Source organism: Micropterus salmoides, unplaced genomic scaffold (genome assembly GCF_014851395.1).
Source record: "Micropterus salmoides isolate LMB-PRFRI ecotype aquatic unplaced genomic scaffold, ASM1485139v1 Ms_hic_scaffold_1, whole genome shotgun sequence".
NCBI classification, from domain to species: Eukaryota; Metazoa; Chordata; class Actinopteri; order Centrarchiformes; family Centrarchidae; genus Micropterus; species Micropterus salmoides.
In genome coordinates, this window is record NW_024040040.1 from 4,223,696 (window position 1) to 4,248,880 (window position 25,185).

The 25,185-nt window shown below is 43.0% G+C and overlaps 3 protein-coding genes and 1 long non-coding RNA gene across 5 annotated transcripts in view; 2 read left to right on the top strand and 2 right to left on the bottom strand.

Moving 5' to 3' along the window:
- Window positions 1-25,185, bottom strand: part of LOC119916213 (NLR family CARD domain-containing protein 3-like) — a 795,320-nt gene that overhangs the window by 582,603 nt on the left and 187,532 nt on the right.
- LOC119917730 lies at window positions 603-1,945 on the top strand. The gene is made up of 3 exons (XR_005447329.1): window positions 603-1,182; window positions 1,319-1,394; window positions 1,932-1,945. It is a non-coding gene; the product is annotated as an uncharacterized LOC119917730 (long non-coding RNA).
- LOC119912427 (pro-opiomelanocortin-like) lies at window positions 6,429-11,117 on the bottom strand. The gene is given in 4 exon segments (XM_038731647.1): window positions 6,429-7,133; window positions 7,135-7,194; window positions 7,889-8,009; window positions 8,289-11,117. Coding segments are annotated over 3 exon segments (651 nt in total). The 5' UTR covers window positions 8,006-8,009; window positions 8,289-11,117; the 3' UTR covers window positions 6,429-6,659.
- LOC119907870 (coagulation factor VII-like) lies at window positions 14,877-22,676 on the top strand. 2 transcript variants are annotated; one of them, XM_038725589.1, is made up of 7 exons: window positions 14,877-15,035; window positions 15,646-15,806; window positions 16,318-16,342; window positions 16,994-17,131; window positions 17,685-17,800; window positions 21,274-21,394; window positions 21,472-22,676. In XM_038725589.1, exons 1-7 carry the CDS (start codon window positions 14,972-14,974, stop codon window positions 22,119-22,121), a joined length of 1,275 nt encoding a protein of 424 aa, XP_038581517.1. In that variant the 5' UTR covers window positions 14,877-14,971; the 3' UTR covers window positions 22,122-22,676. The 2 variants fall into 2 exon arrangements, with proteins under 2 accessions (XP_038581517.1, XP_038581592.1); XM_038725664.1 differs by lacking the exons at window positions 15,646-15,806; window positions 16,318-16,342 and having other exon boundaries at window positions 14,893-15,035.

Sequence of the window (25,185 nt, forward strand, 5' to 3'; positions counted from 1 at the left end):
CTACCTACCGAACTACCTGCCATACCAAACTACCATCCCACATAAAATCCTTCCCACCAAACTATCTTCCTTCCAAACCTTACCACCAAACTACCACAAGACTGAAGTTCCTAAGTACTGAACTACAAACCGATCTACAGAACGATCTACTAACTACCCATAAAACTCTTTCACCAAACTACCAACTGCCTAACGACTGAACTGAACTACCTTCCTACCTACTGAACTACCAAGTGAACTACCTTCCTACCAAGTGAATACCTTCTACCTACTGAACTACCAAGGAACTACCTTCTACCAAGTGAACTACCTCCTACCAAGGGAATTACCTTCCTACCTACTGAACTACCAAGTGAACTACCTTCTACCAAGTGAACTACCTTCCTACCTACTGAACTACCAAGTGAACTACCTTCCTACCTACTGAACTACCTTCTACCTACTGAACTACCCACTGAACTGCCTTCCCCTAATGAACTATAACAGACCTACCATCTAACAGAAACCAAAGTACTCCCAACCTACATTTAGAATTACATACTAAAAAAAACTACCAACGGAACTATCGTCTACCTACTGAACTACCTACCATACCAAACTACCATCCCACAAAAATTCCTTCCCACCAAACTATCTTCCTACCAAACCTTACCACCAAAATACCACAAGACTGAATTTCCTAAGTACTGAACTACCAACCGATCTACAGAACGATCTACTTAACTACCCATAAAACTACCTTTCCACCAAACTACCAACTGCCTAACCAAGAAGCTACCTTCCTATTGAAAGACATACTCCAACTACATTCCAAAGTACCTCCAACCTACCTAGAACTACCTACTAAACTACCTCCTGAACTACCAACCTATCTTCTGACTGAAATACCTACCTCCCGAGCTACGGATCGTTAACATGCCCAGCCCTAAATATTATATTTACTGACGTTCCTTTCTGTGTGAGAGACATGACAGTCTAACGTCGTCTTCGTGCCTCGTCCCTGCTTCAGGTATCGGAGCGCTATGAAAGCAGTAACCTGTTGACAGCGTTGCCCTCGTCCTTCTTGGAGCCTCTGCTGTCCTTCACTCTGATGGAGGATCCAGAAATCCGTCTGCTGGTCCTCTCCATCCTCACCTCGCTCATCGACAGACGCCACAACAGCAGCAGACTCACCGCTGCCAGGTCACACCTCAGCAGATATAAGTCACCATCAGAGAGCACTGGTGGAGCACTGCATTTAATATAAGATCTCCTCTGTGTGTTATTAGAGTAAAAAACGTATTGATTATCACAAACTCTCTTTCTCTCTGTGTCCCAGCGAGATGTTTGATGTGTCAGTGTTGGAGCTGAAGGAGGACCGATGCTCTCGACAGGACAATTTGTTCATCAGGAAGGTAAGAGGAAGAAGAGAGATGTGACCAGCAATCACCTTCATTGATTACACATAGAGTCACATTTTTAAGGTTCGTGTGTGAGATTTAGTGGCATCTAGGGTGAGGGTTCTGAATTGCAACCATCGGTCAGTCTACCACTGCCCCCTCACCTTTCAAGAGCGTAGGACAGCTAGGTGGCTGACACAGCACAAAAGGGTCTCTTCTGAGACGGCAGAGAGAATTACAGGGATGAAGTTCTAAACAACTTTTAGGGACCTTATGTATCCTCGCATTTGTTGCAGCACTTACAAACCATTTCCCAAAACATCTGAGTGATCAACATCAAATGATCCAAACTCTCTCCTCAATCAGTTAATTTCACACACGTGTGTTTTGATTCTTGCTGACTCCACAGAGGTTTGATTGATACAGCACTCATCATGAACGAGACGCTATTCAACACAACCCCCATTTTAGTTAAATGTCTCTCCATTAAGACGCAGTAATCACAACTTAAATGCAGTTTGAAAGCAGTTAATTGAAATGCTTTGTATGCAGCACGCTCAGCGTCTACAGACAGTCTACCTTACCTGTAAGGAGGAGAGCAGCGGGCGGAGCCATACCAGGCCCTCATCACCTTGTTGGTCGTACTCAGTGTGGAACTGGCCAATGAGGAGGTGGTGGTGGACCTGATCGACTGGTCCTCGCGCTGCAGGTGAGCAGAGCTTCTGTAGTAAGGATGATAATAATCTTGATCCTTTCCCTGATTAATTGTTTTTTTCTCTTGTGATTGGCTGTTCAGGAGCTGGCGTTGTCCAGTCACGAGTGTCTGTCCGGTTCAACCGCTGTGGTGTTCACGCCGTGTGCGCCGCCTTCCTCAACCTGTTGTCGCAGCTCGGTCCGCCTCCAGCGCTCCGCCTACACGTCGCACAGGTGAGAAGAAAGACTGTGCGTGTGAGCAGGTAATGAAGGCGTGTGTTTGCAACAAACAACATCATGTATAGTTTATTTACTTTCTGTGTATGTGTCTGCAGGTCATAGAGAGTCGACAGAAGAGCGCCGAGCACCTGCTGCCAAAAGACCTGTTCTGTGACAAACCCAGGTAGAGAGACATAGACATAATGTTGGAGAGAGAGAGAGCGTTAACGTCACATCGACTTGTATTCAACTGAACTCAAAGTTACCAACAAAAAAAATCCACAAATCAAATGAAGCTTTTTAATTAAGCTCTTAAAAGCTTTTTACTTAAAAACACAACAAAAAAAAACGTTTTATAACGTTTCAATTCACCTGACTTCAGTTAAATTTCTTTGAATTTATCTCCCAACATTTTGCTTTAAAATCGGGCTGAACGATGAATCGTTTTCAAATCGAAATTGCGATTTGAAAAAACGTGATTAGCTAATCGTGAAGACGGCGATTAAATGTAGGTTAACTAAATATCTGAGCCGTTTTAAACAGTCATGCAGTTACAGATTCATTCCGTTGTCGTCCTTATGTGACAGATCTGCTCGCTAATCACAAGCGCCAAGCGCCTCCTGTTACGGTCCTACTCACCAATCAGAGCGTGCACAGGGCGTGTACATTTTACAAAAACGAACTGTGTTTACTGTTGATGTACGATCGGAAATCTGTCAAGGGTGTTTTATTTTGAAAATCGACCAGATTCTCTCTGCCATTCTGGGTCTGACTTCCTGCCTGGTTCATCTGCTCTGGGCTGCTTGATGCGGCTTTAGTCAAAAATAGACCAGCAGTGAATATTGAACTTTAGCAAAACTTCAATTAAAGAAATTGCAAATCGTAGAATCGTAATCGCGAGATCTGGCTGAAAAATCGCATTTAGATTTTTTCCCCAAATCGTTCAGCCCTAATTTAAATGCAGTTTCAAATCCACTTTTACTGTCATGTATGTAAGTGTGGAGTAGAACACCAGCTCCCTTTTATTTTCTATTAAATTCCTGCCTAAAATGCTAAAGTCTTAACAAACCGAACAAACATCTTCTCATTAATCAGAATCAGCTTTATTTGTCAGGTATGTGTACACATACGAGGAATTTGACCCTGGATTGTACATTGCTCACGATGTGCTTAATACAAAAACACAAATCGCTAATGATAAGAAATATTACTGAGGACATGACCTCAGTCTCATCAATGGTAGCTGTGGCCTAAATAAATATTTTTGAACTTTAATAAAGTATTATAAAAAAAAGCACCATTTCTGTGGCAGAGACAGAAATCTCTCTAATTTGCTGACGATACAGTGTTTTACAGTCAAACTGAAATCACTAATGAATATTGTGTGTGTGTCAGACTGCCAGAAGGTGAGCTGAAAGTGGACGAAGACTTTCTGTTCGTCCAGTCAAAGATCTCCGAAGCTGACAGGAAGCAGCTACAGCAACACAGCGAACGCATCAACACGCCATACGTACCTCAGATAACAGGTACACGCACACACTATAAAATACATTCTGTCTTTGCTGAATCTGCTTACTTGTCCGAAATCTTTATATTTGCTCGTAAGAAGTGTCCATACCCTGAAGAGGGCGCCATTCACAGAGTAGACTGCATTACTGTGTGTGTGTTTTAGATGAAGATCGTCTGTCTAAGAGGAAGAGTGTTGGCGACGTCATCTCTATGCAGACGGACATCGACCCTCAGTTCTGTCCTGAGTTCTATCCAGAGCAGGTCTGTTTTCTATGTCGTTCGTCTTCTGTCTGTCCGTCTGTCTCTATGTCTGTCGTCCTTCTGCCCGTCCATCCTTCTGTCCGTCTGTCTCTTTGTCTGTTCATCCTTCTGTCCGTCCATCCTTCTGTCCATCTGTCTGTCTGTCTCTATGTCTGTTTGTCCTTCTGTCCGTCCGTCCGTCTGTCTCTATGTCCGTTTGTCCGTCCGTCCGTCTGACCGTCCTTCTGTCCATCTGTCTGTCTGTCTCTATGTCTGTTTGTCCTTCTGTCCATCTGTCTGTCTGTCTCTATGTCTGTTTGTCCTTCTGTCTGTCCATCCTTCTGTCCATCTGTCTGTCTGTCTGTCTATGTCTGTTCGCCTTCTGTCCGTCCATCCTTCTGTCCATCTGTCTGTCTGTCTCTATGTCTGTTCGTCCTTCTGTCCGTCCATCCTTCTGTCCATCTGTCTGTCTCTATGTCTGTTTGTCCTTCTGTCTGTCAGTCTGTCTGTCTCTATGTCCGTTGTCGTCCGTCCGTCTGTCCATCCTTCTGTCCATCTGTCTGTGTCTCTATGTCTGTTTGTTCTTTGCGTGTTCTGTCTCCGTCGTCTGATAATCTCTCTTTGTCTCCTGTAGAAACCTCAGACAGAGCAGATCACCTTTGAGACGCTGAAGAACGCCATGGGTAAGTGATCGGTGCCGAATCAATAAAGAGATGAAGACTTTATTAGAATGTAGATAGTGAAGATAAAATGGGAGTTTTAAAACCAACAAAAATAACGAGTAGATAATTGAGATTCTGTTAACTAAGACACATCCAGCAGATTGCTGAGGCATCAGAAACAGAAATGTGTATTTTTAAGTGCAAAGGGAGAAAAATCAAACAGAATCACTGTGGAAATGTTCAACAATTTATTTAAACATGATTTTCCTCTGAAACTGCAGACGACAGGGGGAGTGCGGAGGAAGAGGAGAGGAGGAGGATGCAGCTGGTGGAGAGGTTTCAGACGGCTCCTTTCGAGGAGATCGCCGCTCACTGTGGAGCCAGGGTGAGTGACCTCCGACCTCTGCTCGCTCTCTGTCTTTGTTGTTGTGGCCGAACTGAACAGTCTGGACGGCCGGCAGCTGCGTCAGTAGTTACTCAGTCGCGTGCTGGCCGGTCAGTCGCTGAGCAGATGCAGGTAGGCGGCGTCTGGATGGTCAGCAGAGACAGAGTCTGCAGCCGATTCGGCTATTTTCCTGCTAATTTTGACGTGTTTCAATCATCAAAACAAATTTTATGTGATACCAACGCGTCCCTGAGCAAGACACTTAACCCCTCGTTGCTCCAGAGGCGTGCGACCTCTGACGTGTACAGCAGCTGTAAGTCGCTTTGGATAAAAGCGTCGGCTAAATGAATAAATGTAAAGGCACGAACATGTCTTAAATATCTGTTTGTGAAACCGTGAGTGATGCTTGTAGCTTTTTGTCTGGCATCTAGAAGAGGACGTGTTGTTTCTCCAGACATTAAAGTGTTTAATCAGAAGGTTTCCCGCAGCTGCATCATGTCGTCTTGTGAGATTTTGCCGATACTAAATAAAGTTTCTCTCTTTCCAGAGCTCCTTGCTTCAGTCCAAACTGGACCGGGTGTTTGATCTGATCATACGTCCTCCCCCGTCTCCGTCTGGACACTCGCCGCCTCGCTCCACGCCGCTCTACGAGATGAAGTTTCCTGACCTGTGCGTCTACTAGACCCTCAGAGACGACAGCGTTAAAGCACCTCCCTCACCTGATGTCACGTGTCCCCTGTTGGAGGTAGGAGAGGACGCAGGGAGGGAGGGAGTCCCGTCAGCACTTAAACTGAAAGACGTTGTGATGTAAATGACCGACCTGGCGTTGTCCGTGCTCTCCTTGTGAACTGTTTCCTGTTTCACATGTCTGTAAGGGTTTGTAGCTCTTCAGTTCGAGATCAAATCTGAACACAGACGCTGTAGATTTTGAAAGAATAATAAAATATTTAATGTCAGTTTTGTTTGATTTTTTTATAATGATGCTGTGAGCACCAGCCCACTCACTCATCTACAGATGTGGTCATCTGTGTCCGTTTTGTTTTGGACTTCCTGTCCGAACCGAGGTCGTTAATAAAAAACCAACAAAATATGCTGCTTCTTTTTTTTTTTTTTTTTTTACCGTTCTGAAATCAAGCGCCCGTCGTTTCAAAAACATCTAGGCTTTTCAGGAAGCTCTTGTGGCAGTTATCACGTGACAGTGGCGAGCTGTTGGTCAGCCTGGTGGCGAGGTCGGCGTCGCTGTGGATACCGTTTGTGCCACTAACGTCTGGATTTCAGGTAAGATTCAACTGTTTCCGGTGTTTTTTTTAAACGGAAAGACAAAGAGAGAAAAGTCACTTGTTTTGCTTGCAAATAACTTTATTTTTTCACATAATTTACATTTATTTACATAAATGACCTGATATCAAAACATCGTTCTCACTCTTTATCTGTTTCAGTCATTCAGGATCAGGTTACAGTTTCAGAGCTTGTTATTGGTCGCTAATGTGTCTGCTAAGAAGCTTCCCTGGCCAATCAGAACTCTTTGCTGCCTGTGTAAAACGTTTTCTCCCTCTCCTCCTCCTCCTCCTCTCACTTCTCCTGCTGTCCGTCTTTGTTGATGACGTTTTTGAAGAGCGTGAGCAGCGGCCTCTGGCTGCGCTCGTCCCAGCTCTTCATGAAGCCGCCGTAGCGTTTGCTGGCCGGCGGGCCGTTCCAGCGGAAGTGCTTCATCTTGTACGAACCGTCTTTCTTCTCCTGGACGTCGCCCAGGAGCTGCTGCTGCTCCTCCTCCATCACCTCCTGCGCCTTCTCCTCCTCCTCCTCCTCAGCTGCTGCCAACAACGCAGTGGCCAGCTCCCGCCTCCTTATCTCTCCGGGGAAAACCTCGGCGGACTCCTCCTCCACGCCGTTGGAGGTGTAGACTTTGACCGGGCGGCGTTTCCGGCCGACGGGCTTCCCCCAGCGGAAATGCTCCATGGAGTAGGAGCGCTTGGCCTGAGGAGAGGAGGAAGGCAGGATGAAGGAGGAGGAGGAGTCGGATGGAGGCGGAGGCTGGAGGTGGGCGCTGCCCGGGGATGACAGGGGTCTCGGCGGTGAGGTCGGAGTGACAAAGCTGGATGCACTCCTGCAGGAGGAGACGAGGGCGAGAAGGTAGGAAAGTACATTTATTATTAAACCGAATAAGAACAAACAGAGAAAACTGTAAATGTGAGTCTGGATGGTTCTGAGTTTAAAATGATGAGGAAACAGGAGAACGGGATGTTGGTCAGGAGCGTTCTCAAAAACTAACTAGTGATGGAAATGACTCCTTATGGGTCCTTTCTGAGAGTCTGCAACACATTAAAACATTCTCTCATACTGATGAACAAGAAGAACAGTAACAACACCCGCTGATAAAGTAGCAGGGTCAAGAAATAATAAAGCTTTATACAGTATATTTTCATTAAACTGAAATATTTCAATAAGCCTGAACTTTCATGTTTATTTAAATGATTTCCGTTCTAAATGGCAGTGTGTAACCACGCCCCCCCGCTCCTCCCCCGCGCCATCGCCGCCGCGCAAACGCACCCATGATTCGAAGGTCAGTGGACGGCAGGCGAGACTTGATAATCCTGATTCGACCTGAGTGCGCTTTGGTTTGTAACTTCATTTTGGAGACTTTATGTTGTGACACGAAACGATAGAAAGTTATTTTGGGGTTAAACTTTATTAACAAACAGCGTGGAAACCTTTTATTTAGCTCCCACAGATACGACAAATGAAAACTTAAATACTTAATAATAATAATAATAAATGTTTAAACACCACGGGAGTGTTACCAGCATGCTGCTCTCTGAGTCGAGCTCCTGGCAGCTCGGATGCTCCCAGCACTGACCCACAGCTCCTCTGGCCACGCCCACAAGCACCGCAGCCGCCAATAGCCACGCAGGACACATTCTCCTGCCGACCGGAGACAAAGACACGGTTATTCACGGCTGTGTTCATAGTTTGTATATATTTTAATAATAGTACATCGGTTAATTAGTACTAGTAGCAGCGGTAATATTTATATAACTTGTATTTTTATATATTCTTTACTGTATATAATTATTGAATTTTAAATTGATGTTTTCAGTCATTTCATCGTCCTCTTCAGTTAAAAGTTATTTTCTGACTTTGCTTGTGTAGTTAAGTCTTTGATTTTGTACAGATATGGATAATGATGATAAAGATTCTCACCACTCTGTCCTGTCGCTCTGCGTCTCTTCTTCTTCTCTTATTGCTGTTGTTTTCCTGTCGTTCGGAGGTTTCTGTCGATTTCTCTCCTCTTCTGTCGCTCCGACCACTCGGCCGACTTTTATACTCTGTCAGCCAAGGACACGTTCATTCATGCTTGTGAACACACATGGATCCTCCTCCTCCTCCTCCTCCTCCTCCTCCTCCCACACACACTCTTAAAAACGTTCCAGTTTTTATGGGGGAAAAAATAATGAGGAAGAGGAACAATGTCTCTACAAATTACAAACACACAAATAAAATCAACCTTCAGTCAGTTAATTAAACAGAAAACAGAAAACAGTCATTGCAGCCTTAATTGGATCGTTACACACTACACTAGACCAAAGACCAGAAACCGTATAAATCTCCATTCAGAGCCTCACTGTTTGTTAAATGTCAGCCGGCAGATTTTGCAGATTAACGCCGAACCGACATGCCGTCATCGGAGGGAAGCCGGGATTCAGACCTGCGGGTCAGGGTGTACAGTTACACACACACACCTGCTTCCCTTTGTCTGAAGCCTCAGTGTCTCTAATGGTGAGGGTTTATCTCACTACGTCCAGGGAAAGGTGACGAATATAACGTCGCCCACCCACCTGGAAGTTTTCTCTAAAGGTCTACGTGCATGACGAGCTTCCACCGCAAGGTTTTCCTCTAAGAAATCTTCTTAAAAGCTGCACTAGGAGTCTAAAATTTAATCCTCGCGTGAATAACACGAATAAACACAACCCGTGACAACCCCAACTTTGCTCCAATAAAAAATCATCATATTATTTTCACCATATCTCTGAACAAAGAAAAGCTAGAGCAGATAATAAATAACCAACAGCCAAAGATCAGCCTGCTGGAGGAACTACAAGCTTTAGATCTGGGGAAAGTGATTTTACAGTGATGGCACTGCATGTTTTGGGCGTCACCCCCTCATTATGAGTCGTGTCTATAATGAGAATCATTATAGACACGACTGTTCATGTTTGTGTCTTCATTTTACAGCTTCTGACAGGTTATATATATATATATATATATATATATATATATACACACAGGTATCTGTAGACAGTAATATAAAAATAGGCAACATGAGAAACCTCCTGAATGCATATAGAGGAAACACTGATATTTGTTGTCTCGTGTGGAAAGCACTATAGTCAACTAGTGTCAAGCAAATTTCTCGCTGAGCGAACCAGCAAATGCCGCAACAAATGCATCTTCCTTACTTTTTTTTTTTTTTACTCGTGCATATTTGTTTACAAATATTTTATCATAATAGTTTTGAACGTTGTACCTCAGATTTGTGAATTGATCCACTGTTTAAAGAGTTTAAGTTCACTCAGGAGCAAAAAACAGCCTTTAAACTCCAACGAAATAACGATTTGATATTTATCGTGATAATTATCGCTATTGAAAGATATGAAAAGTATTGTTAAATTAGCTGTGTGATCTTTATTTTTTATTGCCTATTTGTGAACGGGTTGTAACCTCACAGGCTTCTGTCTAAACTCACGTCAACGTTATCTGTTGCAAAATACTACAGATATTGTTGTTCTATTTCAGTGTTTTTATTGTAGTTTATTTAGATCAAACCCAAGTCGTCCCTTAAATTGTATTCTGTTGTTTCTGAAGCTGAAGTCACTCACAGTAAAGTCATTCCTCTGACGGGCCGTGTTTTTGTTTTTCTAATGGAACAAATTGAGCAGCATCAGGTAAATATAAACCCATTAGACTGCGCTCACAGCCTTGAACCTCCATTCAAGCCATTACACACGCACAAAGAAACACTCATGCTCAGGAAGAAAGAGGTAATGGCATGATGACGTGCCGGACTGATGCACTCATTCACCATCATTTAATGTTAAGAAACATACATCCTTAAAGTCCCCATTAATGTCCCGTTATTCTCTGATAAACACGTCATCTCAGCAGTAACGTGTTGTTTCAGATGAAGCTTTATTAATGAGTGAAGCTGAAACATACTTTGTGCTGGGACTGCTGCCTCCTGTGTCGACATTTGTGTCTTCTAAATTCTTATTTTTCATTTTTCAGCTGGTCGGGATCTGACGCTGGGAGGATTTCACCAAGAAAGAAACGCGCGAGTATCTAAAAGTTTCAGTTCATCAATATATGCAAGAACCTCTTTATTTTTTCTTTGGTCTACAATGAAATTAAATGAATATCAGGAGTTTAGAACAAGAACTAGCAAAACCTCGTCATGTCCCATCTGAATATATTTCATGTCCTCACTCTACAGATTTCCTTCTACAGTCCCGCAGCAGCCTTTCCCTCAGACCAGGTCAGCACATTCTTCTTCTTCTTCTTCTTCTTCTTCACATGCTCACACTAAATGAACTAACACTAAATACACTTGCTACTGTATCAGCTTCAGATTCTACTGATCCACTGCTCACACTGATATTACTGACATTACATCTGACCTGGACCTCATTAGACCTGGACTCCACTACATTTCAGGCCAAATGCTGCACTTTTTACTCACTCTGCACATTATTAACACAAACACACAGTAACTATCACATGTTGATGGATCATGTTAGCTTCAGATAGCCAGCGCTATATAAAGGATGCTTTATACTGTTACTGGGACTCGAACACAGTACTTTTACACTGTGCCGCTGCTGCTTTTGCTTCTTCCACCGCTGCTTCACATCATCATCTCCATGGAAACACTCTGTTTGTTGAATGGATTATTGTTTCTTGTCTGCAGCTTCACTCACTGATGGATTTTCAAACTGTTCACTCGTCACAAACCTGTGGACTCATTTCTTCTTCTGTCTCTTCCAGGCTGTTGGGGACACGCCCTGAAGACTCGCTTCCAGCTGCTGCACCTGGAGGACAGCTGACACCACGAGTCCCAGCAGCACCTGTTCTGGACCAATAAAGACCTTGTGCTGTCAGTCATCTTCAGCCACTTCCTGTTTCCCGCTCCATAACCCCCAGCTTCTACCTCTCCAGAACACCGGGAGGGGACACGGCCCCCTCCCGAACCCGACGCCGCGGGACCGGCTCCGGGTACCCGGCCGCACGCGGGATTCGAACCACCGCTGCACCGCCGCCTCGCGGTCGCCATCGAACCCCACGCCGCCGCCGAGTCCCCTTCACATCTGAACCTTTTCTCCGGGCGCTTTTATCTTCTCACTTTGGCTGTTGGACTTCAAAAGTCACTGAGCCTCATAAGGATCGAACCCACAACCTCAGAGCTTCTGAGCAGCCTTCTAACACTCTGAGCTGTTTGATCTGAGACACTGACTCTTTCTTTCTTACAGCTTTTCACTTCTTCCTTTGGACCACCAACTTCAAAAGTCTCTGAAAGGAGTGAGGATCGAACCCACATCCTCTAAACACCTGTAGAGGTTTCTAACACTCTGAACCACAGGGCCAGAGACTCTGACACTAAGGTGTTGTCAGCTCTTCAGTCTTTCCTTTCAGGGTCGGACCTCAAAATTCCTAAAGTTATTTAAGGATCAAACCCACAACCTCAAGACACCAGCAGCATCTTATGAGCTTCTCACTGTTTCCTCTGAGTGTGGTTCAGACTTAAAGAGTCACCCGGGGATCGAACCCACGTCCACAGAGCTTCTGAGCAGCCTTCTAACACTCTGAGCTGTTTGATCTGAGCCACTGACTCTTTCTTTCTTACAGCTTTTCACTTCTTCCTTTGACTCCAAAATTAATTTATAGGTTTGAGCGGGGATCGAACCCACGGCCTCAGAACACCTGAAAAGGTAACGAACACCCCGAGCCACCGGGCCAGACACGCTGCCCGCTCTGGTTTTAAAGCTTCTTGTGGTTTCAGTCTGTTGCACAGCTGACTGATTAACTGAATGACCTCTAAGCGTTTCAGTCACGACATGGTTTGAACCTTTCAGGTTCAGATCAGTTGTGCAGCCGCTTCACTCGCTGGCCAGACATGTTGTTTCGAACACAAAGACTAGTTGAGGCCTGAACCCTCAATCTCACAGTCTGAAGCCAGCAGAGCGCCTGTTGGAGCCTTTTACAGAGTTTCACAGGTGGTTTTGTCTGTAAACAGTCTTTAAACTCTCATTTTTCACCAGAAATCTTCCAGTGGATTAAGAATAATTTAAAGTTTCCACTGTAAACTAACTCCCGTCCCAACGTTGGCAGGTTAACGGACGGTAAAGAAACTCTCCTTCCTGCAGTTACGTCCCATTGAGAAGTCCTTAATGAAAGTGGATTAAAGAACTCGTATAGGAAATGTTTGACCAACATTTCTTCCTCAGCAGATAAACTCTGTGTCTGAGACCGGAGAGAAAGTTTCTAAAAGTCTTTGTGTGTCTCTCTTTCTGAGAGCTCAGATGTTGTTGGAGGACTCACAGAGGCAACATGCTAACATGCAGAAAGTTTAATGTTCACCATCTTAGCTTAGCGTGCTGACCTTTGCTTATGAGCAGGAAACACAAAGAACAGCTGAGGCTGATGTTTAATAGGTTGCAGTGTTTGGTCATTAGCAGTAGCATTAGCATGAGTTTGATCCATCTTAAAAGCTGATGTTGAAACCAAAGACTCATGAGCTCTTAGCTTTCAACACGGTTGAAGAAATAAAAAGACAATATCTGAAAAGACCTGCAGTTTGGAGTCAAATCTCCATGGAGGAGCACTCAGAGCTCTCCAGCACGTTAGCTCAGGCTGGTGGAGGATCCTTAAATAAGTTTGAAGTCCGACAACATGATGAGCTCAGAGTCTCTGGCCCGGTAGCTCAGGGGGCTAAGCTGGCTCTACAGGTGTTCTGGGGCCGTGGGTTCAAACCTATAAATTAATTTTGGAGTCAGACGTCAAAGGAAGACGTGAAAAGCTCTAAGAAAGAGAGGCAAAGTGTCTCAGATCAAACAGCTCAGAGTGTTAGAAGACAGTTCAGAGGATGTGGAAGTTTGATGTAATGTCAGGCAACATTTGTAAATGTGCTGACCTGGTCTGAGGGAAAGGCTGCTGCGGGACTGTAGAAGGAAATCTGTAGAGTGAGGACATGAAATATATTCAGATGGGACATGACGAGGTTTCAGCCAAACTATCATGAGGAGCACCAAGTAGAAAGTGAGTGTGTGTCACCATGAGAAGGTGGAAATGAAGCGTCAGGCCGTTCATCAGTTTCAGCTGCTGGAAGAAACAGAAGGAAACAACATGAGTCATCTTCTCGTTTCTGCTGGATTTAGTTTGATTAGATCTAATGAGTCTAACATAAAATATTCCTACCTTTTTTTAAAAATGCAAATGAAGTCATTTAGAAGAGGCTGAAGTTTTCATAGTTCTTATTCTAAACTCCTGATATTCATTTAATTTCATTGTAGACCAAAGAAAAAATAAAGAGGCTCTTCCATATATTGATGAACTGAAACTTTTAGATACAAGAAGCTCTTTCATTTCTACAGTTCAAATGAAAACATTTAATAGAAAAATCTTTTAATATTCAGAGAGAGAAAGTACATTACACTACTAAACTGTGCACCATAAAAATCCCAATAAACGATAAAACTAATATTAAAGTGCTACTTTTATTTAAGTAAGGAGAACAGCTGATCAATTTTTCACTCTGCAGAGTAAATATTGATCATTTCACCTCCTGAGCTGAGCTCTCATTTACTGTAAACTCCTCCCCCTCCTCTGAAGGGAAGCACAACATACGAGGAGGGCAGACGTGTTGGTGAAATCCTCCCAGCGTCAGCGCTGATGCAACATCTTTTGTAAACAGACTCTCAGCTGTGCTCTGCTTTTTAATATCGAATGCAAAAGTCTGTTCTGCTATTTTTCTCTCTGTAGTTAAGTGTCCAACCAAATGTGGTGCAAATTGTAAGCAAATTTCCAGATGCTTGATCCTTCCATCATTTCTCAGTTATTGGCGTCCTTTAAAGATCCAGTCAAAGTTCAAACGATGGAAAACAAGATGGAAACATGGCTTTGCTTCAAAGGCGACTTTTACGATTAATCAGTTATGTGTTTTTTTAACGAATCAACTAATTGTCTCATTGTTTTTGTACAATATTTCCCTCTGAGAGTTACTTTCCACCACTGACATCCGAGATACGTCCGTTGTTACGTTTCCAAGACAGAGAAAGTAACAACTGCCAATGGTTTAAAACTCAAAAGTTCACAGGTGAGATTCAAAATAACTAAAATAATAATAACGTCAAATAGGCTAATTCAGAAATTCCAGTCAGAGTGAGTTAAGTTTAAAAGTAGGAGTAAATTTCATGAATTTTATTTATTTATTAAGACTAAAATGGCATTTAAGAAGCTTGATAAATACCGGCCCTGGAGCTAAGCCCCGCCCAGTCCGATCTGCTCAGTATCAACATGTCGACCCCTCCCTCCCCCGTCTCCCTCTCTCTCCCTCTCTCTCTCTCTCTCTCCTCTCCCTCTCTCTCTCCCTCTCTCTCCCTCTCTCTCTACAGGTCACTGCCCTCTCTACCACCCCTCCTCTCTCTCTCTCTCTACAGGTCACTGCCCTCTCTACCACCCCTCCTCTCTCTCCTCTCTCTCTCTCCCTCTCTCTCTACAGGTCACTGCCCTCTCTACCACCCCTCCTCTCTCTCTCTCTCTCCACATTCAGACTCCATTACTTCCACTCAGCACACTGAGGTTTTTCCAGCCGAGCTCGCCATCCACCCGGGGCCATGTTTTGGGTTCACCGCCTGTCCCTCGGCCTCCTGCTGCTCCACCTGGCCACGGCTCACGTAGGTACGTTCGTTAACATGTAAACTCAAGATGTGCCTTTGCAGAATATACATCTGCAGTGTCAGTGAAAAAAAAAGCTGTTCTTGTGGCGAGAGGTTCTGGTCCAGATGGTGATGGAGGAGGTGAGGATGGACTCAATGATGGCGGTGTAGAAGCACCATCATTGACTTTGAGCATCTCCACGGTCTTCAGAGCGTTGAGCTCCAGACTGTTCTGGCTGCACCAGGTCGAACAGATGAGTGAGGCACGTTCAGCTGGGAGAGCTGGCCAACTTTGAGGAGGGGGAGGAGGAGATCGTGGACTGGGGCTGAAGCTCAGCAGAGGACAGAAGTGGCGATGTTTGTCGTTACGCTTCTCGCACCTCCTTGGTAAACCTGTACTTTAACGCCCTGCACCCGGCCCTGTCACCACTCCTAAGGCTCCAGACTAAAACGACAAAAACGAAGACCTAAAAACGGAGACATTTGGAAACGCTGCCGACCCCGTTTTGCGTTTCAAAACTAATAGTGAAATTAATAGTGTTTGAACATTTTCATTATACTTAATTATGGTTGAAGCCTTTGTTTTTGTGGGAAGCGATGAGTTTCCATCCACATTTCTGTTCTCTCACCAGTCTTCTTGGACGGCGAGGAGGCCAGTCAGGTGCTGAAGCGGCAGAGACGAGCCAACAGCATTTTTGAGGAGACTAAAGCAGGCAACATGGAGAGGGAGTGTGTGGAGGAGCGCTGCAGCTGGGAGGAGGCGCGAGAGATCTTCGAAGACGTAGACAAAACTGTACAGACCTCCTGCAACTACACACCAACACTGCTGTCGCACAAAATCCATCATAACAAGTCTCGAAGAAACAACCACATAACTTTGGGAAACCCTGCTGTTTTACCCAGAATCAGACAACAAGATCGTAGCGTAGCTTAGCTTAAGCTACTCTAGCATAGCTCCATTAAAACCTCTTCCAACAACTCCACAGTTGCCAGATTGACATTTGGATCTTCTTTATTGAACAAGTGTAGAAAAAAGAGATTTCTGGTTTTTGGAACAGTTAGCATTGAAGCTAATTCTTGGATTTAGTTTGGACTTGCTAACAAACAACAACCAACATATAGAAAAGACACATTGGAGTTTTAAATGAGTCAGATTTGCTCTTTAATCTCCAAGTTTCAGATCCAATGGCTCAAATATTTTGCATGGAACATGCCTACAAGGTTTAATCGCTCCTCACTGAAAAATACTGATCAGGTGTTAAGTTGGTTTGAGATATTTAATTCTCAGTTGTTCTTTTTTGCAGAATGAATTCTGGGCCAATTATGTTGGTAAGGCATTCGTTCTGTGTTGTCAAAATGACTAAACTGGCTAATTTAGAAATATTTCAGTTTGTGGGTGATGTCAGGCACCGTAACAAAAAAGTTTAGTCTTCAAAGTTACGTCTCACCAAAATACTGTGATTGAATCTGGATCGGATTTGGGGGACGATACTGTGAGACAGGTAAACACAATTATCCAAAGAAGGGTAAAGTCAAGGGCAACTGGACTTGGTTGAAGATACTAGAAGACGTTTCGTCACTCATCCGAGAGACTTCTTCAGTTCTGACTGACTGGCAGGGAAACTCAGCTATTCAGCCTCAGTGGGGTCGTTTGCCAGGATCGTAGATACCGCTGGTTCTACTCCACTGCACCTCAGAGGGAAATATTGTACTTTTTACTACACTACATGTATCTGACATCTTTAGTTACTTAGCAGATTCTGATGAATAACAACAACAAATAAGTTATGCTGTATTATGATAGGTTTAGATACATCTTTATTGATCCCAGGGGGAATTCAAAAGCTGTCCAGCAACTTAACTTTTACACTGTGGTATTTATATTAAAAAAAAGACCTGACGACTTGTTCCACTGAATGTTTATGAATTAATAACTTATTGTACATTATATTTGAATAATGTAACCTTTACTTTCCTCAGCGGTGGAGGACTTACTGAAGTGTCTTTACCAGAACGGACAATGTGAGCATTTCTGTGACGGCTCGGGAGAGAGTCTCAAATGTTCCTGCGCTGACGGATATAATCTGGGAGTCGACGGACGAAAGTGTATCGCTCAAGGTACAAATACGACATGAATACTACTTCTTTACAGTACTGATGTACTTGCATTTATTGAGATGAGACATTTGTGAGTACTGTGATTACCCCTGCCTATTCAAGTCACTTTTTCTGTAAATAGGCCTGAAACTAACAAATATTTGTTAGATTAATCTGATTATTGTTAATAAAAGTCCAAGTTAGTGTCTACAGATTGTTTTATTTAACCAACAGTCCAAAAACCCCAAAGATATCCAGTTTATTATCATAATAGTTCCAATAAAACCAGGTAGTGATCTTGTTTTGGCATTTAAACTATAACATTGTGATCAATTCATTCACTGTGAAATTACTTATCAATTAAAGCTGTGATCTTAACATTAGCGATTAAGTAACCAACCAAAATCTGAATTTCTCAAGCAGCTTTAGATTCAGGCCTGACCTGCCCCCCCCCCCCCCCCGGTGGATAAATGTCTGAACAGTGATGCTAACATCGCAGCCACTTGTCTCTACACATTCGCAACGCTAAAAGCGAGTACATCACTAGTTGTTTACAGTGGTGTTTGTGTTACAGTGGAGTATCCGTGTGGTCAGCTGCCTCCACGGGAAACCGGTATGAACCAGAGCGCTGTGGGTCAGATCAGGCTGGTGGGAGCTAACCACTGTCCCAGAGGAGAGTGTCCCTGGCAGGTAAACACCGCTGTACCTCCAAGTTTGTCCTGAGGGTGCAGGAACCATCATGGGGACATCAAAATCTAAAGGTTTCATCCTCTGGGGAGCAGCAATGGGATCGAGACATTTCACGCAAATATATCCGAAATTTTGTTAAATGTTGTCCTGTTGGTGCAACAACATTCCCACTAACTCGTCACATGTGGACGCTTGGTCAAGACCCCTCTTTATTTAAAAAACATTTTTCATTCACTTTTTATTGATTCCATTCAGCACTGTCCCATTAACATTTAACTTCTCTCACATATGTTCGCTACGGAAGAGGATTAGGGTCCCATGTGGCTGTTTCTCAGTCTGCGTTCTTGTCTCTACTTGTGAAACGTCATCAGTTGCAGCCAAAGTACTGTTCCAATTCAAAAGTCCGCATCTAGCCAAGCACAGTCAAATACCCGGATGTGTTCTCGCTCCGCCCGTTTTACCCAGCCTGCATGGGTGGTGACTTGTGTGGACTTCGGATAGCCAGATATCCCAGGATGCATTTCGCTGCCAAAAAGCGGAAATGTCGGACGAGAAAACTCAGAACTGTAATTTATAATCCTGCTGTTCTTGTGTCACATATAGTAGTTTTAAGAGTTTGTAATGCGGGAATATAGTTGTTTAAACTACAAATATCTGGTTGATTTCTCAAGACAGAGCTGATTTAAAAAATTGCTACGACGTTTTCGGAGATGTGAGATCCCGCCCACTTACGGTCCGGCCGTCATCAAGTCCGCTGCCGTTCCAATTGCTGAATGACGGACTGCGTGCTCCCGTTCCTGGAAGTTTGTACTGCCGAGCCGAACTTGCCAAGTCCGAGCTTTAAAATACAGAAGTCCGAACTTGGCGAACTCGGAATTGAGAAACAGCCTGCAATTAAAGTCAGAATTTTGAGTTTAAAGTCAGAATTCTGAGAACAAAAGTCAGAATTCTGACTTTAATCTCAGAACTCAAAAAAATTAATTCACATGTGGCCCTAATCCTGTTCCGTAGTTCTCTATGTAGACAGAACATGCAAATACTTCACACCAGGTATCAAAAACATGAATAGACAGAAATTCCCAATTAAACACAAAAATCAGTAAACTACAGATGAATACATTTTCCCCTACCGTCCCTCATTACTCTCCTGCAGAGACCTTTCACTCCTGATGAAGGATAATGCTGAACACAAAGTTAAAAAGTAGTAAAACCCAAGATACTTTGCTTTTACCAGATAAAGTCTGTTGTCAATGGTGTTACAAAATCAACCCAGTTATCCCATGAAATCCTAAATTTATCTGATTCTAGTCTAACCGACAAAGTCAGCTTTTCCATAATAAAAATATTATGCATCACTTCAAACCTATCCTCCATTTTAGGTGCCTCCGTTTTCAGCCACTTCCTGGTGATGGCTTTTTTACCCGCCACTAATATTACTCTGAATAAATATTTATCCCCTGAATTTGTTATTCTCTGGTTCCCTTTTCCCAAGTACAAAACAACAAATGTAAATGGAAGTTCCACTTTCAAAATTTTCTCCATGCTTTTCTTTAATTCTTGCCAATAAGGTATGATATAGGGGCATTCCCAAAAGATATTTTTTTTTAACCAAATTGAATTTTTAGCTCTTCAAAACTTTTAATTTTCTTCTTCTTAAAAAGCTCCCAAAATATTGTTGGTCCTCCGCCCCATCTACTGAAGCTTCTAATACATTCTATACATTCACTATACATTCTTCTAATGTATTGTGTAAAATCTGAATCACGTGCAATCCAACGCAGTAACCTACTCTGCTCTGAAGGCTATTTTTTGACACGATCTCCAGCCAAATATTAAGGGATAAACCCAACCATGGATTTAGCTCCTCATTAAGATGTTTTCTCAGTGTTTTCTCATTTATTTTGGCCTGTATTGGAATATTGGACGTGTGGCCTTCGATTTCCTTCCATCTCGCCCTGTAGGCAGGATTACACAAGGTCCACATAGTTTTTAATGGTGCCGTCTGATAATAGCTCTTAGGACAGGGCAGGGCTAGTCCCCCTTTAACTCTGGGAAGCTATGCTCTATGCTGTAGTCAGCATCGTCCACGTGTCCAACAGCTCAGGGAAAAAACAGACTTAAAAAATAAAATAATAAAAACTAAGAAGCTATAGAAAAACAAAAGCCTCCCCGACTTTTGTTTTTTTAATATATATATCAAACACGTAGAGGAAATCGCCCTTTTTTAAAAATTAGTACCTTTAAATAATCCAGTACCGCTCAAGACAATACAAAAAAACAGATATGCCTTTCTCACCGTAATCTTGTGCAGAACATAATCCAAGTATACAGAAACCAACGTTACTCATATCCTGTCCTTAAATCCAAAGTCCATCTGATGTCGTCTTAGTTCCTCCTAACGTTTTTTTGGCCGGCTGGCCTGCCAACTTAGGCGCTTGATGCTTTCTGGCCCACTCTGTAGGTTTCACCACTGTCACCTGTCCCTTGTAGAACACCTGTAATTTTGCCGGGAACGGAGTTTGGAAGCGTATTTTCTTCTCCCTCAAAACTTTCCCTTTATAACTTGTATTTAACCTGGAGGTCAGTTGCCTCCTGACAAGTGAATAGGGCGTTCAAAAGTTTAAAGTCGGGGAGCTCACTTCTTATGCTGCTGCCATAATGGAGGTGCCCTTTTTAACACTCTGGGGTGTCAAGTTACCAACGATAAAGAAGCAACATCCAGTTAGACTTTCAAAATAAAACTAATGGTTAACATTGTGAAAGGTAGCAACTACTTGGTAGGCTCAAGTTCAAATTTATTTATACAGCATATTTAAAATGAACCCTACTTGACCAAAGTCTCTTCCAAGTTCAGTGTACACAACAAATATACACAACAAAGTTGGGTTAGGTTTAAGAAAAGATCATGTTTTACGTTACTTACATAACTAAAGTAACATTACTTGCTTTAGATTACTAGTAAGTAAGTTGAGATTTTATTGCTACTTTTAAATAAAGCCCCTTATTTATTTAAATTGTTTGCAAACCACATGTTATTGCACTTTTGTGTATATAGCAGTACATTTAAATTAAAAGTGTGCAATACACTACTTTAGAATTCATTATTCAGTTTGGCACATAACAATTAATCTGCGGGGTCCGCAGCTGTCCGTGTGCACGGCCGCTCACGAGTATATTCGAGCCTTAAGGGGATCTCCAGCGCGTTACAAATGGACACCAATGGTTCTTGAACATGAGATCATATGTGAAGACTTGGGAGTGAGAACAGGTTGGTCGCTCTAAGAAAATTCAAGGGGACACATAAATCATCAAAGTTCATTCTCTTGGGACCGATAATACCCACATCAAACTTCACCTTAATCATTATTGTTGACATCTTGCTCTGGAGCTCTGAACCTACTGAGCCCAGTGTTCAAACAGCTTAATGCCAAATATTTAACACATTTAAAATTATTGATCTATCTGTTGATCAGGTTCTGGTTCAGTTAAACGGAAGCAGTCACTGCGGAGGTGTTCTGATCAATGCGGACTGGGTCGTCACCGCTGCCCACTGTGTCCATGGCATCAACCCTCAGAACCTCGCTGTGGTGGCAGGTAACCAGCCGGTGCTTTCTAACGAGTAAAATCACGTTTCTAATGCCTCGTTTAACGGTTTCTTCCTCCGTCACCAGGGGAACACCACTTGGACGTTGAAGAGGGCACGGAGCAGAGGATTCCCGTTTCCCTGGCGGTCGCCCATGAAGCCTATGTCCCAGCGACGGGTGACAGCGATGTTGCCTTGCTGCAGCTGAGTCGCCCCGTCACCTTGAATCGCCACGCCATCCCCATCTGCCTGCCCATTAAAGACTTTGCCGAGCGGGAGCTCCTGCCGGTCCGCTACCACACCGTGTCCGGCTGGGGCAAGAGGACCGCCGGGGGCAACGCTGTGAAACCCAGCGGCCCGCCCGTTGTCCCAGTCTCCCCCGTCATTCGCAAGTTTCCCGTCCCCATCATCCAGAACTCCCAGTGCTCCCAGAGAGCCCGGTTCAACTTCACCGACAACATGCTGTGTGCCGGATACCTGGAGGGTCAGCGGGAGAGCTGCCGCGGGGACGACGGGAGCCCACTGGTCACGCTTTACGGCTCCACCCACTTCCTGACGGGCGTGGTCGGCTGGGGGCGGGGCTGTTCGCACCCGGGGTATTATGGGGTGTACACCAAGATGGCCAACTTTGTGGACTGGGTAGAGACCACTATGAAAAATCCGCCCACCATGAAGACAGCCAATGAGAAGAAAGCTGCAGTGACGGCTTTCGACACGTTGGAACAGAAAGTAGTTTAATAAAAGATGATGGAAAGATTTTATGCTTCAAATGTCTTATTCATCATGAAACATTATTATGATTGTGATGTCAAAGTGTTTTAAGTTTCCAGTTCCCTTTGTGGGGTAACATTTTTTTATTTACTATTAAAATATCGATTAATTTGTGCTCACTGCTGAGGTTCTGGTCTACATGCTGAAAAAATGTTATGGTGGATCATAGAATGAGAGAATCCTAACAGCGAATGCCTTTTGAACAAACAACCTGTTCGGATTTAGAAATATGAACCTTTAACAAGTTGTACAAACAAACAGAATTCTTCTCTCGCTTAAAGAAAAGTGAGATAACTTTAGTCATGACAGGAACAGAAATGATTCAGTGAGATCAAGGACGAGGTTTGTTATTGTTTTCCAGCTTATCCTCATAATCATTCCCAAATAAAGAGGTTCTTCCATATATTGATGAACTGGCGAAGTCACTGAAACTATTAGATACTCGCTTCTTTGCAGACGACCTCCCTTTTAGAGAAGCTCTTTCATTTCTACAGTTCAAATAAAAACATACATTTAATAGAACATTCTTCTAATATTCAGTGACCTCATCCATGCAAAACTACACTACAAAAATCTCTTACTCTTACATCTCATGACATGTATAAAGTAATAAATAAATGTGATTTTAACACGATAAAACATACTACGTGTACTTTACTTGATTATCTTAATTTTACGCTACTTGTCCTTTAACACCACTGCATTTATGTGACCTCTGTAAAAACTTTGAGAATGAGAATATAAAATAAAGTAATATAATATAAAACAGCCGATCAATGTTTTACTCTGCAGAGTAAATATCGATCAGTTTGAACGTCTGAGCTGAGTTGTGTTGAACATGTTTAGCAGTAAAACAGACCTGGTCGACTCTCATTTACTGTAAACTCCTCCCCCCTCTGAACGGAGTCGCTGCCAAACTCAATCAGCCAACATTTCAGCACGTACAAGGAAGGTAAACGTGTGGGTGAAATCCTCTAAACAAACTCACAGCTCTTGTCAATAAAATTTATTTTGTCTTTTTATTTAAATATCGAATGCAAAAGTCTTTTCTGCTATTTTCCTCTCTGTAGTTAAGTGTCCAACCAAATGTAGTGCAAATTTTAAGCAAATTTCCAGAAAATGTATGAAAGGAATATTAGAACTTTACTGTTGGTCTCGGTCAGTGCAGAAATGTGGAACAGAAAGCAGAAACAGTTTTGGTTTATGATGGAAAACCTGTAATTCCTTCTTACTGAGCAGACAATATAAAAAAAAGGAAAAGGAAGCAGATAAATGCAGCTACAGATGCTGTTACGCCTCAGAAAACAAAATCACACCTCAAGAATCAGAACAAGATACAATTAAAAACAGATAAAACCAGAAACTATAATCTCAGTTTTAAAAACTGTCAAGGACTCTTCCCTTAAATCAGAAATTTTCAACAAATCCTCCAGATTAAATGTGACATTTCTTTGCTTCATCGTGAGTGACTTTTACGATTAATCAGTTTTGAAAACAGTCGCTGATGTGTTTTTTACAAATCAACTGATTGATTCATTGTTTTAGTGTAATCTTGGCTGTTTTCACAAGTTTATAATATTTTTATACGTTTTTTCCAACATGAACTTTCATATAAATGCAGCGAGAGTTGAAAGCAATGTTTCCCTCTGAGATGATGGTCGGAGAAGTAGAAAGTGGCATGAAATGGAAATACTGGAAAGTAAAGTACCTCAAATTTGTATTTAAGTACAGAGTAAATGTACTAGTTACTTTCCACCACTGACGTCCGAGATACTGAATCTCGACTGTATGAACTTCTTGAGGCTCCGCCTAAACGTTTTAATTCCCTAAAATTTCAAGGTTTAATTTAAGAACGACGAAAACGAGCTCGCCATCCACCCGGGGCCATGTTTTGGGTTCACCGCCTGTCCCTCGGCCTCCTTCTGCTCCACCTGGCCACGGCTCACGTAGGTACGTTTGTTAACAGCTAAACATCACGTATGGACGCTTTGTCAAGACCCCTGTGCGTTGCTTTTTAACGCCCTGGGTAACCTTTAGCATCGTTTGTGTACGTGTAGAAAAGGAATCCATGTTGACTTTTTGTTTCAAACAGACACCGGCCTCCTCCCATCCGCCCTAACCATCTCTTGCTCTGATTCCTTTTTGTAATTGTTTGTATTTTTGCATCTTCTCATTTAGCTGACGCGTTTATCCAGAGCCACAATTGCTATATATGTCAGAAGAACTAGGGGTTAACTAAGTGTCTTGCTCAGGGACACATTGGTGAATGTGTTGCAGAGGGAATCAAAACCAGGTCTCCTACACCAAAGACACGTGTCTTATCCGCTGCCCCATCACTCTCACCGCAGGAACATGATGCCTTTGAGTGTTCCCCAGGAGACAGTCTATGGTAAGACAATCATGTCCAGGTCCATGTTGTAAGATACTTAGGGTCAGATTCTCTAAAGGTCTGCGTGAGTAAAAACGTGTGCAAACTTGATATCACCAGCAAATTAACACGTAAGCTGATCTACTAACGGTGTACACGCAGAATGACGTAATGAATACGCAATTTGGGGCGTTTCAGTGTTACTGTGCAAAGTAATGGGAGGGTAACATTTACTACACCCAATGTGATCTAAGGTCTGTATTTACAATGTTTGAAAGGAAGGTGAAAACCGCCAAGTGTTGCGCGGAGATGGCTGCTGTTCTCGTTAATTAAGACGTAGAGAAATTAAACATTAGATAATATTTTTCTATATCTAATATATAGAAATACAATTGTTTTATTTATCCATGAACTATATGAATATAATGTATTTTCCTTTAGATTTGGCGATAGTGTTGCATTAACATTCGTGCCAATAAAGCAAATTTTGGTTTCGACCTGACTTCTTTTCTCCGTGAGATGGAAGACTTTAGAAAGTTGCGTGGCGCTGCGGAGAGCCTCCAGCTGCAGTAGTGCACAGATCATGTGTAAAATTCATCCAGCCAGAGGGACGATCACCGTTCTTAAAACGACACAACACATTGCAGGTATTGGAGAGGGGTT